This window comes from Lissotriton helveticus, chromosome 9 (assembly GCF_964261635.1).
Source record: "Lissotriton helveticus chromosome 9, aLisHel1.1, whole genome shotgun sequence".
In the NCBI taxonomy this organism is placed as follows: Eukaryota; Metazoa; Chordata; class Amphibia; order Caudata; family Salamandridae; genus Lissotriton; species Lissotriton helveticus.
In genome coordinates, this window is record NC_136070.1 from 747,892,497 (window position 1) to 747,910,080 (window position 17,584).

The window sequence follows — 17,584 nt, forward strand, 5'->3', positions numbered from 1 at the left end:
CAACCTCTAGCATATTTACAAAAAACTGTATTTATATGTGATGGAATGGTCTCGCACTTTTCGTTTCTGTATTAACAGCCATTTCATGTGTAATTTCGCAAAATCATTCCGCTGATATATATGCATCCTATTTTATGAATGATTACTCTGCTTGAAATACTGTACCTATACTAATTTTTCGTGTATTTCGCATATGCCATTTCAAATTGCAAAAAATTTATTTTGGGGTGGATCGGTATACACATGCACTGTTAGATATGTTTACTATTGCTTAGTTTAGTAATTATGGACATGAATTCGTGGAGTGGGTGTAGTGTGTTTATCTAGGTACCTGAATCGATATTCCTATTCTCTGCCCATGTCCAGTTATAAATCAATAATATCCCTACAACTGCAAAGAAACCCTTTTCATAATTCAGTCATAGCGCATGCTGTCACATTAAGCAAGCCTACTCCTCCAGCCCCATAGAAAGCACACCGAGTTCTTAAACAAATCCAAGCCTCCAGCAACCTGGGAAATCCCCGCTGCTATTGTTTTGATTTCGTCCGAGAACTCCTGTAAAGCACTGTAAGAACGACCAGTTCTTAGTGACATCTTTATTGGCGTCTTATGTCCATCCTTACGTCAAACCCGGCACCTTTCAGGTATAAATATACCAACGCTGCCTTAAGCAAACACACGGTGGTGATGAATCTGGAGCAGCTACTACTTGCCCGGGAGCCCAGCTGATGCGAGAGCCCACGGACGCTGCCCCTCCTCCCTGACGTGCTGAGAAAGACGCTGTCTTTTCTCTTGCCGAGAAATCCAGCCTCCGGCGTTTCCAGCTTACCCTTGCGGGTGACTGGGATACCGAGTCCTGAGAGAGAGATACCAGCCCTCCTGCCTTCTAATACCCAGGTACTGAACTGACTAAACCCTTACAGAGAATTCTTGAGTCAGATCCTTGGCAAAACAAACTTAACTTAAACTGCTACTTACTTACTCCTTCCCACGTATTAGGCTTAGGTCAGGTACACCGGGGTAGGCGTAGTTAGAAGCACCAGTTGAGTACGATTAGTCAATGTATATATGTATGTATCTAATATATCCATTTTAAAGTATCATATGGCTAAGAAACCATGTCCATGCTTTTACAGTATTATTTCATAATCCTGCTTTTACTATATGCACTTTACTTTACTACAAGTATTGCAATTGTAGCAATTAATTTCTCTTGTATGAGGAAAGAGACTGCTCAATAAATAACACCTTTTATTGAAAACGCCCGTCTCTCTTTTTCTCTGCAATCTGGTGAAACTAAGTACGCACTTATTGACTGAGTGAAATAGCTGCCTTTTGTTTTCACACGACTCTAGAGATACACTCTTAATCAGGGAGAGCAAAGTTGTCATGTTTTATGGTTGTCAGAAACTAAATCCCTTCTTGTCTATCCAGGGAGGTTAAACTCCTCCTCGCTTATTCGAGAAAGTTTCTAGTGAACTCTGAGCTAGCTGGCAAACACTTAAGTCTAATATAGTCAGTAGAGACCTAGTTAACCTCAGTCCTACGTCTACACTACTGAAGATATTATTCCAATGTGCAGAGCCTATTGGGACTATAGGAACTACACTACAGTATGGGACACATATAAGTCCTATATTCGAGGCCAGTTCCATAGCCTGATCTGTTCTAATAACAGGAAACAGAAATTGAAGTTTAAAATCTTAGAAGACAAAATCTCCAATCTAGAGAGTTTAAGGCAGAAATCACATGCAGATCACTTACCACAGATCTTGGTAGATCTAGAATGCCTCCGATCTGAATATCGAGCATTGTTGGACCAGAAAGTCAAGGCACAGTGGGCTACCTACTCTATGGAAAACGATGAGTACGGAGAAAAAGCAGGGGCAACCCTGGCCAGCAAGATAAGGGCAGACCGGGTGAGAAATAACATCAACAAATTAATTATCGACGACCAGGGCACCTCTTCCAAACAAGAGGACATGGAGGAACGCCTTCTTACCATGTTCTCTGAATTATACAAGGAAGAGCAGTCTCCAAGTGCTAAAATACACTTCGGTGGTTAGAAAATAAGGACCTACCTAAATTGACAGATGAAGGCTGTGAGCTTTTAAATGGACCATTTACGATTGAAGAAGTTAGTCTTCATATAAAAAAGATTAAAAATAACAAAGCAGCCGGTCCTGACGCCCTCCCTGGCAATGTATATAAAGTTCTCCAGCATGTTTTACTCCCAAGACTCTGTCAACTTTTTATTTACGTGTATAGCTTGGAGGGTAGGGCACCACCTTCTTGGAAGGAGTCCACAATTGTCCTTATACCTAAACCAGGGCAGGACCCTCTTAAGGCAGACTCTTTTCGGCCAATCTCCCTGGTAAATGCGAACTACAAGATCTTTACTAGCATCTTGGCAGGGAGATTGGCCAAACTGGCTCCCCTACTCATTAATTCCAACCAAAATGGTTTTATGCCTGGTAGGCAAATCCATAAGTTGACTTCCCAGCTGATTGGCAGCATAGATCTGGCTGTGGCACGGTCGGAGTCCCTGGCTGTGGCTGCATATGATGCCGTGAAGGCCTTTGACCGTGTCAACTGGGACTACCTATGGGATGTCCTGAATGTTATGGGGTTTGGGACAATCTTTCCCCATGTATTGAGAGGCTGCTATCAAGGTGCCTCTGCTAATATTTTGTTGAACGGTCTGTTTACATCTCGTTTTAACATCAGTAGGGGAACAAGGCAGGGGTGTCCTATTTTGCCCCTCCTGTTCAACCTCTATATTGAGCCTCTGGCGCAAGCGTTGAGATTGGATGAGCGTTCAATGTGGAGGAGTACAGCTGTAAGCTTGCGCTGTACGCGACGATCTGATGATCTATACAAACAATCCTGCAGAGGTATTCCCCAGAGTAGAGGAGATTATGTCTGATTTTGGCCAACACTCAGGTTACCTCATTAAAACCTTAAAAACTGAAATAATGTGTTGGGGGACTAACAACTGGCATGGAGTTCAAAGTAGTCAGTTCAGATATCTGGGCATACTAATAACTCCTGACATAACCAATATACCCCAGATAAACATAAAGAGGGTGGCCAAGGACATTGATCAGCTATTTTTGAGATGGCAGAACCTCCCTTTAACGATATACGGCAGAGTCAATCTGATTAAAATGGTGATATTGCCCAAGTTAACATACCTTTTTAATATGATTCCCTTGGCTTTCCCTGAAAAAATGCTCGGTAGAATTCAGGGAAAAATTGGAAGTTTCATCTGGGCTAATAAGAACTCCAGGCTATCGTGGAAGAAATTGAAAAGAAGACTGTTAAAGGGAGGTCTAGCTCTTCCAGACGTCCTGGGGTATGCCCTAGCTTTCCAACTAAAGAATATCCGTTGTCTCCTCTCTAACCCTGATGAATACAACTGGGGAAAGAGCTTGGGGATTATGGCTCGTCAGGAAGGGGGAGGGCCCGGTTTTTTGTATAAGTTTGGGGCGCCAAAGTTCTATAAAAAGGTACGTTTAAAGGTTTTGAAAATGGCTTTTTTAGTTTGGACCAGAGTGAAGGCAAGATGGGGCATAAAATACTACTCCGACCTAGCTCCAATTTGGGATTCCCCGGGCATACCAATATGCCTTAAAGATAGTCTCTCTATTCCTATTAAAAGGGCAGGTATAACAGTGTGGTCTGACCTGGTAACATCGGAAGGGGTCCTTCCTTGGGAGGTGTTGAGGCTGAAGATTGGAGATTCTTTCTCCAGATTCAAATATATACAACTTTGTTCTTGGTTTTCTGTAGAGAAGCCTAACATCTGTGGCAACTGGGACATTGAATCCGCCCTCTTAACATCTGGGTATAAGAAAAAAGAAGTGGGTTTTTGGTATAGAAGCATGCTTGAGGTCGAGGAAGGGCATATACCATCATTGCATGCTGTTTGGAATTCATCTCCCTTAGAGGCTGCTTCAAGCACACTATACAAAACATCTCTCCACTATCTTTACAGATTTGTTAGGTCTGCTTCTCTTAAGAAAAATCATTTCTTCGTCTTAAACAGGTTATATTACACCCCCCAAAAAGATAGCTAAGTTTGCCTCTTCACCATGCTGTTGCCCTAGATGTGGTTTACTAGAGGCCAACGATATCCATATATTTTATGAATGTCCCAGATTAGATCTTTTCTGGGCCAATGTTGAGAGAGCTTTGGAGGGCATTTATAAGGTCAAAATTAAGTTGAACACAGCTAGAATTTCTTTTGGGTTAGACACGGACTTTGTTTGCAGGTTTAGGGAAACACAGGTGGCTTTATTTTTTAACCTTGTTCTTGTTGCCCGCAGAGCGATTTGTAAGATCTGGAAAGACCCGAGCCCCCCCTGTACGAGGATTGGCTTAGAGCTGTATTGAGAATGGCACGCCTTGAAGCTGGCATTACACAAAATGTAAATAGTATGGTGTGGGATCCCTTGTTAGAGTGGGGAAAAGAAATGAGGTTGGTCTAAAGCCTCGGGGTCCTATGATTACACCACGCCCTGGACAAAATGGGCAGGCCGGGCCGGCCTAAGGCATAAGCAATAACTTCAGCCCGAGGCGCCCAGGAAACAACTAGGGCTGTTAGTGTTTATTTGTGTTTGCCAACGGTGAAATGAGGACTCAAAAAAAATAAAATAATAAATAACTTCCGGCCCATCTCCCTTCTCCCGGCAAAGGTCATCGAAAAAATCATCAACAAGCAACTGGCCCGCCACCTGGAAGACAACAACATCCTGGGCCCATCCCAATCCGGATTCAGACGAAATCACAGCACCGAGACAGCCCTCATTGCCGCCACAGACGACATCAGGCACCAACTAGACAACGGCAAAACATCAGCCCTCATCCTCCTGGACCTGTCGGCTGCCTTTGACACGGTCTGCCATCGCACTCTAAAGACATGCCTCCTAGAAGCCGGAATCCAAGAGAAGGCCCTTGACTGGACCACATCCTTCCTCTCCGGCAGAACCCAGAGAGTCTGCCTACCACCCTTCCAATCTGAAGCCACTGACATCATCTGCGGCGTCCCCCAGGGCTCATCCCTCAGCCCGACTCTGTTCAACATCTACATGGCCCCCCTCGCACAAGTGGCCCGCCATCACGACCTCAACATCATCTCCTACGCCGACGACACCCAGCTCATCCTCTCCTTCACCAAGGACCCACACACCGCCAAAACCAACCTTCACAAGGGAATGAAGGCCGTCGCTGACTGGATGAGGAGCAGCCGTCTGAAGCTGAACTCGGACAAGATGGAGGTCCTCATCCTCGGAACCACCCCTCAGCCTGGGACGACTCCTGGTGACCGACCACACTGGGAACAGCACCAACACCCACCGACCATGCACGCAATCTAGGAGTCATCCTCGACTCCTCCCTCTCCATGTCTAACCAGGTCAATGCTGTCTCCTCCTCCTGCTTCAACACCCTCCGCATGCTCCGCAGGGTCTACAAGTGGATCCCGACCGAAACAAGAAAACAGTTACACAGGTCCTCGTCAGCATCAGACTGGACTACGGCAACGCACTCTAGGCAGGAATCCCAGCCAAACACCTATGACGACTACAAAGCATCCAAAACGCCTTCGCCCGACTGATCATCAACGTCCCCCGCCGCAGCCACATCACCCCCCACCTGCAAGACCTACACTGGCTCCCCGTCGACAAGAAGATCACCTTCAAGCTCCTCACCTATGCACACAAAGCACTCCACAACGCCGGACCAGCCTACCTGAACAGCAGACTCAGCTTCTACACCCCCACCCTCCAGCTCCGCTCCGCCAGCCTCGCATTTGCCGCTGTCCCTCGCATCCAACGAATGACCTCCGGCGGCAGATTCTTCTCCTACCTCGCCCCCAAGACCTGGAACACCCTCCCTACCCACATACGATAGACCCAAGACCTACTCGCCTTCAGAAGAACTCCTCAAGACCTGGCTCTTCAAGCAGTAGCAGCACCCCCCCCCCCCTCAGCTCCTTGGGACCCTCACGGGTAAGTAGCGTGCTCTACAAGTACTCTGATTGATTGATTGATTGATTGATTGTAGCGGGTTGACCTGGAGCTTGGACCTTTTGCCTTAACGTGGAAGACACTGACTTTCTACCCTTATTCCCTTACTCCCAAATAGGGTTGACTGACTTGATAACCTACTCATAATCACTGCTAAGGCTAATCAACTAACAAAGTAACAGAGTAAATTGTACTACATTTATTGTCGCAGTCTAAACAACTTTGTACTCTGAGCATGGGAAAACGGAAAACTATGGAGGGAGCAGGGGCAGGGGGCACTGGGAACGGTGGGGTTGGTAAGGAGAAAAAGGCTAAGAAATTGGGTAAACCTGCTGCCAGTAATTGTGTTCTCAATAGGATAGATTCGCTAATTAGCGAGTGTGAGAACATATTGGTGGCAGATGCTCCAGGGCCACATAGCAATTGCAGCCAATCCCCCTCTGATCCCAAAAGACCAGTTTGTTTGCCCATCGTCCCTACTATGTTTAAGAAACCAGCTCACAATGGTCCTGGCAACTCTAGCAAAAACATAGAAGGTGATTATGCCATGATACAAGGGAGGGTAACCATTGACCAAACAACCTGTAAGGAAGTTACCCCAATGAAGTCTAATATCCTGTGCACTAATAGATTTGCCCCACTTGTAGCCCCTTTCAATCTCACCATTAAACAAGCGATACTACCAAGTACCCCGCAGGATGGTAGCACCGCTGAGTGACCAATCGACGATACACCTGGGCCCAGTGATTCCTTAAGGTTGGAGATTATATCCCTGAAGTGCATGCTTGAAGAGCTGAAGTCACTGCTCCTCCTGGCTCGACCTGGACACCAGCCAGAGAATCGGGCCATTGCCCAAGCTCAGCTTACCCGTTCTCTGGCGGGGCCAACTCATACCGAAAAGACAGTTTCAGGCCAAGAAGTCAAATAATGTCAAGCTCAAAACTTGGAAGCCTAAGTCACCCCAAGCCCATGACAAGAAAGAATTGTTATACTTCACTTCACTTCACTAGCTGCCCTAACTAAGGACTGCCATACCCTTGGTGGCTGTCGTCGAGCCACGGGCAATGCCCAGCCTATGCATGCTCCATTGAAACCTCCACAATGGAGAGAAACACACACCCTACCACCACTACAAGGCCCTAGTATTTACATGGCAAACATACCCAAACTTGGCCCAGATCACGGTCGAGAAAGCTCTGATTTTTTGACCAATAAAGTCATACATTGGATACGTCGCACCAGAGGCTCCAGCTCAATGATTCGGGAAGACATCATTAGGGCACGTAGATGCCCTATTCTTGCCCAGCCCTATGATTTTATTGAACTTACATTTTCTAATGTTGATTTGGCAGAAAACCTCTTAGCTTTAGAATTCCCAACTTGCCCCCCTGTCACTTCAGCCGTACAGTTCAGACGAACACAAGTAGCCTCAGAGGCCAGATATCAAACTCAACTAGAGGGTGGCTCAATGCTCTTGACTGCCTACCAAGCCCACCCACTTTAGAGAACAAGACACCCTGACCCCTAGCTACACTTATAGCACACATGAACCCTTTGCCCTCATTACTAATAAAGGCCCAATGGATAAAACAGGGTATGCGTCAGAGCATAACCACCAGGGCTCACACGGGATCGACTCTTGTGTGTTACAAGACTTAACAACAACACTTGCTCCTCTAGATCTACCTTGTAGTCAAACTTTGAATGACACACCTGATTTTGACCCGGTCATATGCCCACGGCAGTTAAAAATGTTATCATGGAATGTGGCTGAGCTAGCAAACCAGTTACTACTCCCACATTAGAACGACCTGATCAAGGATCATGATATATGTCTATTTCAGGAGACTTGGAGCCTGGTTGCACTATATAAATCCGGTTATGCTTCTTATTGCACTCCAGCAACAACCAAAGGTAGAGGACGACCGCCAGCGGCCTGATCATTTGGGTGAGCATTGCTCTTGGCTGCACAATCACGTTCCAGCCAACTCAAAGCCTAGACATCTTGAGACTTACTATCAAAGGACCTAGGGGAGGGGGCACCTTGGAGCTGCTTAATGTCTACATCAGAGGCACCAAGGGAGGCCAAATATCACCTATTGTCACAATCCTAGAACATTCTTTATCCAGTTGCTTGCCCGATGCTAAAACTGTAGTTGCAGGAGATTTCAACTGCACTTTTGAGCCTCTGAGTTCAGAGGATATGTTGGAGTTGGAGGAACGGGATTCTAAATGGACGGTTCCCCCATTAAATATACCACCAATTAGCAAATGGACGCCGATTGTAATCCAACTCATTGCATTGACTATTGAACATGGCCTTGGAGCAGCTAATGGTAGAACCCTCTCAGACATCAATGGGGCAAATACTTTTAAAAGAGTAGGCTCCCCTTCACTCACAGATTACATCCTTAAACTATGGGACAAAATGGTAGACATGAACGTGGGCTCGACTACTGAAAGTGATCACAACCCCCTATGTATGACTCTAAAATCTCTTTGGGCTCCATTAACCCCCCAGCATATTAACATGGCCCCTACTTCCATCATAGACATTCTCTCCTCGAATTGTAAAAGACATCTGAAATGGAATAAGGTCTCATCCGAAGACATTAAATTAACTGGCATCAGGGAAGTTGTTATGACTAGTACATCAGAGCTACAGGCAACCCTGCTGGCCACTGAGTCCTGTGTAGGAGCTCCCCATGTCCATTCTCGTACCATAGAGCAGCTAAGCACTTTCTTTTTAGCCACTGATAACCATATTAAACCTAAGGACCCAAAAAAAGGCAACACCTGTGGTTCACTAAGAAATGCAGGTTAAAATGGTGAGCTCTAGCTGTTGCGATCAGGGCAAAAAATCATAATCTGTTCATATTAGCAAGAAAGGAGTATAAGGTTGCCCTCAACCATGCTAAAATTGAGTGGGATGAATCATACTGGCAGGGTTTGAAAGCTACTAGTCTGGAGACAAATAAGAATCAGTTTTGGTCCTTAGTAAGCAAGGGTAACACTAGAGATCCCTCCACTCTACCTAATCACATTACCAGTCAAGAGTGGTACAACCATTTCAAGAAATTATATTCCGCTCCCATTGGCGGATGTACGGAGGAGTTAAGCCACTCCATAGACACCCCTCTGGTAGGGAATATTAGAGAACCGTTTTCTATGGCCGGAATTGAATTGGCAATTACAAAAATAGTTCCTGAAAAGGCTCCTGGTCCAGATGATCTACCTGGCGACCTCTTTCTGGCTGATCCAAAAAACTGGGCGCTGTATCCAGCTCTTGATGAACGCCATAGTTAATGGGTACCCAATCCCGGATTCCTGTAGAGGTGCGACGGTGGTCCCGATATTCAAGAAGGAGGACAGGGAAGATCCATCAAATTACAGACCAATAAGCTTAATCAACGCCATGCAAAAACTGGTAGGTAGGGTCCTCCTCCATAGAATACAGACTTGGGCTGAAGATGAAGATGTCCTTTCCCAATACCAGGCTGGGTTCAGGCCTAAGACAGGAATGATCGACCACGTTTTTAGATTCTTACTCATATATTGAAAGGCCGTTGTCATTGGCAAGGGTAGCCTTTACCTTGCATTTATTGACTTGAAAACCGCTTTTGACCTTGTACCCAGGATAAGACTATGGCAGACTTGAGGGACTTAATTGAGGTACTTAATTAAGTACCCCAGTACTTAATTTCTTAACCTGCCTACATGAAGGAAATTACGCCCAAGTGAGATGGGGGCACCAAGGGGAAGTCACTGAGAAGATCCCAGTCGGTTGAGGAGTCCGCCAGGGCTGGGTCCTAGCCCCCACCCTGTTCTCTTTATATGTTAACGGGGTGGTGAGATTTCTTCAGGAGGTCTTGGCCGATGCGCCAATTCTGGCGAGCGACAAAGTTCCAACCCTCTTGTTCGCCGATGACACTTTGTTGGTGTCAAAAACTCCATCTGGCTTACAAAAATTGCTAAACAGATATCAATCATTTTGTGATTCTCGGGGTTTAGTTATAAACACCACTAAAACAAAATGTATGGCTTTTAACCCTGACAAGTCTTTTAAAAACAACTTAATACTAAATGACACCTTATTGGAGAGAGCAAATATGTTTGAATATTTGGGCATAAGGCTTTCTGACAAAATGCATTGGAAGCCCCACTTAGCAAAGATGCTCATGAACCATAAGCGTGTGAGTCGGAGCTTTAAGTAAAGAACACCGGTCCTCGTATAGTAGGCCTATTGCACCAGCCCTCGCAATTCACAATGCCAAAGCAATCAGCTCCGCCCTCTACGGTGCGGTGCTTTGGGGCTTTGAAGACATAGAGTTTATCTCCAAATCTGAGCACAAGTTCCTGAGGGACTTGGTAATGCTTCCTCACAATACCCCTCTAACTCCCCTAATGTTTGACATGGGTAGACAGCCGCTCAGGGATATTGCTAAGTTGTGCCCACTGCTCTTTGGGGCTCGCGAAATGCGCACCCCTGAGCTCACAAATTATGGTGCTGCCCTGATTAAGGTGACCAATCTAGATGTGGGGAACAGGGTCAAGTGGATATCCAATGTTAGAAAGACACTGACTAAGCTGGGTCTTATGAACTAATGGGAAACACAAGTCCCCCCAAACAAGCTAGAATTGAAGCATATCTATTGGAAGTGGGTTGATTCCAATGAACAAACAAAACAAATCTGGGGAGATTGACAGATTAGTTCTTCAGTCATAAACAGTGCAGAGCCCTAGAGCCCTACCTGGATATTATCCAGGTTCCACGCGATAGGCAGCTATACACTCAATTTAGGCTAGACACACTCCCAGTACATGTAACAACATCTAAATGGAGCACTCACGAACATCAAATCAAGGCTTGTCCTTGTTGTAGAGCCCCGTCAGAAAGTGTGTTCCATGTTCTATTTGCTTGCCCGGCTTATTCCACCGCTAGGTCAAACTGGATAAAACCAATTTGTAAATCCATGGGCACACGTGGCCACAAGGTTGCCCTGCGTATTCTTAAAACTAATTCAAGCACATTTTTTACCTGTGGGGTGGGCAAGTTTTTGAGCCGCGCCTGGAACATTAGACACAAAGCTTTGAAAGACTCCCACAAGCCGAGTGAAAAGTGAAAATGGCAGCCCTTCCCTCATTTCAGATCTATCATTTGTTGAGGAGCCCACAAATCCTGAACCCTTCGTGGAATGTACACGTTTTTGGAAAAAAAAAATAAACACAAAAAAAAAACAATCAGTGTCTCCAACTTCGAGATACATCCCGCTTGTTTGTGAGAGTTCATCTATAGCTTGTACATATTTACGTCTTATATATTACTGTTTGGTGGTGTTTTAACGCTTCTTCCTCTAATCTTTTATTCATTATTGTTTTATATTTTTAACAAAAGGAAAAACCATTACTTTGCGCCCCATTTTCCTTACTAGTCTTTTCTTTTATTATATATATATTTTTTAATTTAGCAACTTGAAAATTCAGCTTAATCATGTCCTAATTCGATGTGAACCCCCACTGATTTTTAAACGATTTTGTATGTTTGTTGCATGTTGATTTTATGATACAAAGTGATCGAATAAAGCATTATTATTATTATTTTAACAACTTTCCACCACCAGCGCTAAAAAATCACTAGTTACAATTGTCCAATGGCCAGTGCTTCATCAACGATCCATACAGATTCCACATCCAATGATGTTGACTAGTTCCTAGGGCTCACCCAAAACCAATGTTACTTCACCATTCCGTACGACTCTCTCATGGTTCCACCTCAATTCCTACCAATTCCCATCAGACAATACTCCCAGCAGCCTACAGTCCTATAGTTTTTTAGCCTAATTTGTGCATTTTGATGAGTAACATGTGCAGTTAACATTTCTTCAGCAAGTGAGTTTAAGCGCTTCTGTTGTCCTCACCTGATCACTGATAAAGATGGACATGTCCATATTGTCATCAACATCCTTGCTGCCGTGATCCTTCAACAGGATGTCCCTAGTCAAGATAGAGATGGCTCTCATCATGAAGGAGAGAAACAGGTTCATGTGGATGTAGTTCCGAGTACACCTCAACTTCCTGCGTATACAAGTCAGAGAAAAGGGGACATCTGTCATTCAATAAAGGCTAGGAAGGTTTACATCCAACTGAGCAGCATAGGGCTCAAGCAAATTGACAATATACAGCTTTAGAATAAATGCTCAAGAAACGCTTCTCAAGTGTGATGGAAGGAGAAAGTGCAAAGCACATATCAGTGTAGGAGCATGCTTCCATAGAGAATGGTCTTACAAGGAGAAGAGATAGTGCTCCTTTATCATAGCAGTGTGTGAGTGAGACACCCAAGACTTGGTATAGGTCTGCCACTGGACGAGTGTAAGAAGGGTTCCTCCTTGATGGCTCTAGAACTTCAGCAATATGTCAGGATATCTCCAGCGGAGCCTGATATGTGTGGGCATGACTGTTGGTTTCTCCACCATACATTGAAGAAGAGGATAGGTGGATACAGAAGCGGGTTAGCAATACTCAGAATTAAATTAGGAGCAATATTGTATTTTTGAGAGATGCTGGTGGTGCTTATGTGCATGTGTCAAGTAGGAGTCTTGCTTACCTTTGAGGAATAAGTTTGTTAAGTTAGGTGTGGGTGTGGCCTGCTAGTGCTGCCCATGTCTGGTGGCATGCTTGAATCTTTGCACTTGCAGAGAGTCACTCACTCTGCCATGCCGTTGAGTCCTACTGTCAGGCCTGCTTTAGTCCTTTTTGTCCTTGCCTCAAGTCATCATGGCACACATACTAATGGACTTTACCATTGCTGGACTGAACTTAATGGTCACCAGCAGATGTAAGTCCCTTACTCTGCTGCAAGGCATGTTATTTTCTTCCCAAATGACAGCCTCACAAAGCGTGACAACAAGGGTGATACTGCCCTGTGACCACTGGAGATCGTAGCATTGTCACCCCGCCATTACAATCTATTCTGTAGTAAGTTGGATAAGAGGATAAGAGAAGAGAATCTATCCTGGAACTGATGCATGTGTGTAAAATAAACAGTGGTAGAGAGAGTCAGGGTTGCTTCTGGGAGCCCTGCGTCACTTTTGCACCACGTTAAGCGGTACATGTGTGACACAGGGCCCTGAATCAGATTCATGAAATCATGCAAAGCCACCCTTCCATGGCTTTGAGTGATCTCATAAATCTTGATTAAGGCAACACAGTGCAAATCACTGTGTCACCTTACTCAGGAGGTGTTCCATAGGTGTTGCAGTGGGTGTTTCCACGCAGCACCCATGGATTTTGACACTACCCAGATTTACAAAATCATGTTAACCTAGGGAAGCTCCAAATCCTTATGCATCCTGAAGTGAGGCGTAACGAGTAGAAATATGTTTATTTCTCAATGTTTCTCCTCTTTGCATCTGCAGCACACATAGAAAGATGAATATACCTCTTATGATTGGTTCTGTGCAGGAAGGTGCACCTTATTGCACAAAAACAATCCTGCATGCAATGGAGGCACCCTTGAACCATGGTGAAAGGGTGCCTATGTTGGTGCTAGGCTGCTGAAACGGCTCCAGCGCAGGGAGTAAGGACAGGAATGCATCGCATTGCATAAATATAGTGCATTCCTGCCCTTTCACTTTACCGTAAGATAGCTCAGCAAGGTGCCTTGCTGTGCTGCTCTGCACCAAAATCCCATAAATAAGGTCCTTAGTCAAGATCAACAGACATGTTGACTCTTCCATAATTTAAGAATTAGTTGTAGGTTTGCACCAAATAAGGTAACATGTATTGATGTCATGCGATCAAAGTTGCTTCAAGAACATAAATTCACTTATGTTTTACTAATTGCTATTACACTGTTTATATTAATTGTTTATGTTTTTGATTGTACAACTGATTAAAGTTTTTGTAACCAGTAACATTATTGCACCCTCACGTATTTTCAAAGATACCGTCATTTTGCCTTCCTTTGTTGTACATTGCACATACTAGTGTAGCCTCATTGACGCTGGCTCAAATAAGTGACGATTGTAAAATTTGTAAATTCTTTTACTCAATAAATTGTATCAGATTCTCAAGGTCTTCTCACATTCTTCCCATGAGAAGAGACTGACAAATGTTCATATGAGTCTATGGGCCAGATGTACGATGTAAAATTTAATGCACAAACCGGTTCATACAATTTTGCGACTTGCAAATAATTTGCGACTCGCAAAATAGTGTATTGCGACTCGCTATTAGGAAGGGGCATTCTCTTCCTAATAGCGACTGCAGAGCTATGTATGAATGTTTTGGGACTTCAATTGTGGTCGCAATCACTCGCAAATTACCGCATGATGAGGTCTGGTGGGGCACATACTGCCGGTGAAGGCGGATGGCTGATGCACTCTCTCCGACTTTTCTCTCAGAGTCCCGGATGCTCCCGCATGCTTCCGCTTCACTCTTCATTCAATCTGCCTGGAGAGTTTGTGCGCTTCCGTGATCGGAGGGCTTGTTGCACTGACCTGATACATTGTGGCAGCTACCCTTCGCAAAGAGAAGAATGCCTGGCAGGCTCTTTCTGCTCTAAATTGCCTGCAGTTGATGACTTAACTTTGACTGAGGAAGAGAAGCTTTTCTCTGCCTTACTCCTTACTAATTGCCTTTTGTCTGGGTGCAGAGGAGTGACGCCTCCACCCGGTGTTCGCCCCAGACTGGGTAAGTGTTTTCACCTTAACCTACCCTGCAAGCAATGGTGGCTCAATTTAAGCTTTCAGCTGTGAGCAGATCCCTGGGGGAGTCATGATCGCATTGGCCGGACTATTTGACTTTGCTCTGGGGACTCTTTAGTTGGCCTTCATGCCTGATCTCTGAGGCCTGCATCAAGGGCACCCATTTTGTTCGCTCCTTTCCCGGGACTGCTCCCTGGCATCCATTTTGTTTCCCCTTGGCTTGAAGCCCCCTACCCGATCCCTATGCTTGGCTGGGCTTAGAAATAGAAATGGGCTGCTCCACTCTCTTCCTTGGTGGACATCTTGGATTGGGTTTGTGTTCATTCTCTCACACCTCCTCAGATCATAGAATCTGATAAGGGCTGACTGCCTACACTCCCTGCCTATGGGAATTTTACTGGAGTTGGCTTGTGGACATTGTCTCCTCCCAATATAGCAGGCATTGAAAAGTGCTGATACACCTCATGCTTTTGGAATGTCCTCCTGGATTGGGCCAAATGATGCTTACTGTAAAAGCATGGTTGGTAGGGTCCTGCTCTCTTTTGAGTTTAGGGTATACACTGCTATAAATGTTTTATACTGCAGTTAATATGGCACTTTAGAGTTTATTGTATGTACTGCATATAATTGTATGATAACTACCACCCCAGCCTACTGCTTCATTCCTGATTACGACTTGGCATTTCTACCATTCAACCATGCGCCCGCCTAACTCCACCCGGAACTCAAATCTAGTGCGTTATGGACCCAACTCCTGGTCCATTAACTACCTAGACAAAATGACCAGTAATGCAAAAAAGAACTTCAAGCACAGTACTCTAAAACAACACTTGAAAACACTCATTGTAGATAACTACCACACAGCGACCAAAAACTACCCCTTACTCCAACACAGACGCTTTTCCCCGGACCCTTACTTCCCCCTTGTCCAAAGTCATCTCAAATCCAGCTGTCACTCTCACCCCTACTTCCACTTCACACTCCCCTTCCGATGTCCCACATCCACAGACACAACCTGTCTCCACCGCTTACCTCACTAACACCCCACGTGACATCCCCATCTCCAACGTCTTCACCAATCCAGTAGACTCTTCCCCCCTATTATCACTGCCCACTCCCCTTCTGCCGTCTCACACCCACATACACAACCTGCCTCCACCCCTAATCTCATTGACATTCCCGGAACTCTGACTTCCTACCTAGAACTTCTCTCCCTCCTCACTTGGACAGTAGGCCCTCTACTCCTCCTCTGAACTCATTGAATGGGAGCATTACTAATCCCGCGCCCAGGGTCCAACCTCTCCCCTCTCCTAATATCACTGATTCCGTCCAATGCCCGACCCCTGTTCACTCTCCCTCCATAGACCCAAGTCATTCTCAGCCCTTGCAAAAAACCTTAAGCTTTTTCAGCTCAATAACACAGCAATTGAACAGAAAGGAGCAGAACATTAACTCCCTTGCTGCCGATTTCCTATACTTACAGTAAGACCTTCTCAACAGGACCAAGCCACCATGCTCCCTCTCCCCGGGTAGATTTGCTCCTCCCTCCCTCAATACCTCTACTATGGCCCCACAGAGCATCCCTTGACCCTCCAGTCCATCAGCGAGTCAGGCACTTTGACCCAAACGGCATCGCCACCCCTTTTTGGTACCGAAACCTGTTGAGATCAACTACTCTTGACTCGCTTTGAGCCAGAAGTCAGCACCTTTCCCCATCCCTGTTATTGTTGGCACTAACAGAATCTCTAAAACTGTCCACTCACCTCGACCTCCTGCTCAATACTCCTCTATCCACCTAGCTCCCCCCACCATCGAGGCTCCCGCCCTCTTCCTTGCATGCTCCTAAACTGCAGATCAGCAGTACAACACGCCACAGACATGGCTGAAGCTCTACTCACTGAAGAAATTGACATTGGTTTCCTTTACAGAATCCTGGCTCAATGTCCACTCCACCCCAATTCTTGACATTCTCAACCCTCCAGGGTACAACATCTTCAGACAAGACAGACCGATCAAAACTGGGGGGACTAGCCATCATTCACAAAGCTGGAATACAGATTACCAAACTTAAACCTGCAGAATACCTATCGTTTGAATACCTGGGTGTCAGACTCACTGCTAAGGGCACCTCATCCATCAAATACCACACCATATACTATCCTCCTGGAGAGAGTACACTTTTCCCCAAAGAACTAGTAACACATTTCTCCATGACAGACACACAAGACGTGTTCCTGGGTGACCTCAATATCCACTGGAATGACCCAGAAGACTCCATTTTCCGGACCCTATCCAACCTACTTGAAATATACAACCTCAATAAACCAACTCACATCAAAAGTGCAACACTGGATGCGATCATTACCAACAATGAACTGGTCTCTCTGAGAACGATTTCTCACATTAACTGGTCAGACCACCACCTCATTCTGTTCAAGATTGACACACTTGTCAGCCACCAACCTATTTGTGATGACAAACCAAAGCACTGAACCAGAAATATCAAAGAAGTCCCTTTACCCAAACTTGAAACCAGGATCATGCCCATCTACAACTCCAACCCTCCTCCTGGATGGCCAATGACCTCACTACACACTTTAACTCATAAATGACAGAGGTTTTAGACCAAGTAGCCCCACTCAAACTCAAACAAATGAGGCAAACCAAATCTAAACCCTAGTTCAACTTGGTTCTTAATAACGAAAGATGTCAACTCAGACAAACTGAAAGGTCTTGGAGACTAAACCCCTCAACCTGGCACCTAGCGCAACTTACCATTAAATCAATGGGGTGTCACCCACAGAATCAAAGGACCTGGGTATAGGTAATATAGAAAACAAGGTGGTCCT

At 45.2% G+C, this 17,584-nt stretch overlaps 1 protein-coding gene across 1 annotated transcript in view; it reads right to left on the minus strand.

Moving 5' to 3' along the window:
• The window catches only part of GIPR (gastric inhibitory polypeptide receptor), an 888,530-nt gene extending 876,387 nt beyond the window's left edge, over window positions 1–12,143 (minus strand). Inside the window, exon 1 of the mRNA XM_078662339.1 lies at window positions 11,949–12,143. Coding sequence (XP_078518465.1) covers window positions 11,949–12,143 — 195 coding nt within the window. The remainder of the gene's footprint in view (window positions 1–11,948) is intronic.
• Between the last annotated feature and the right edge of the window lie 5,441 nt (window positions 12,144–17,584).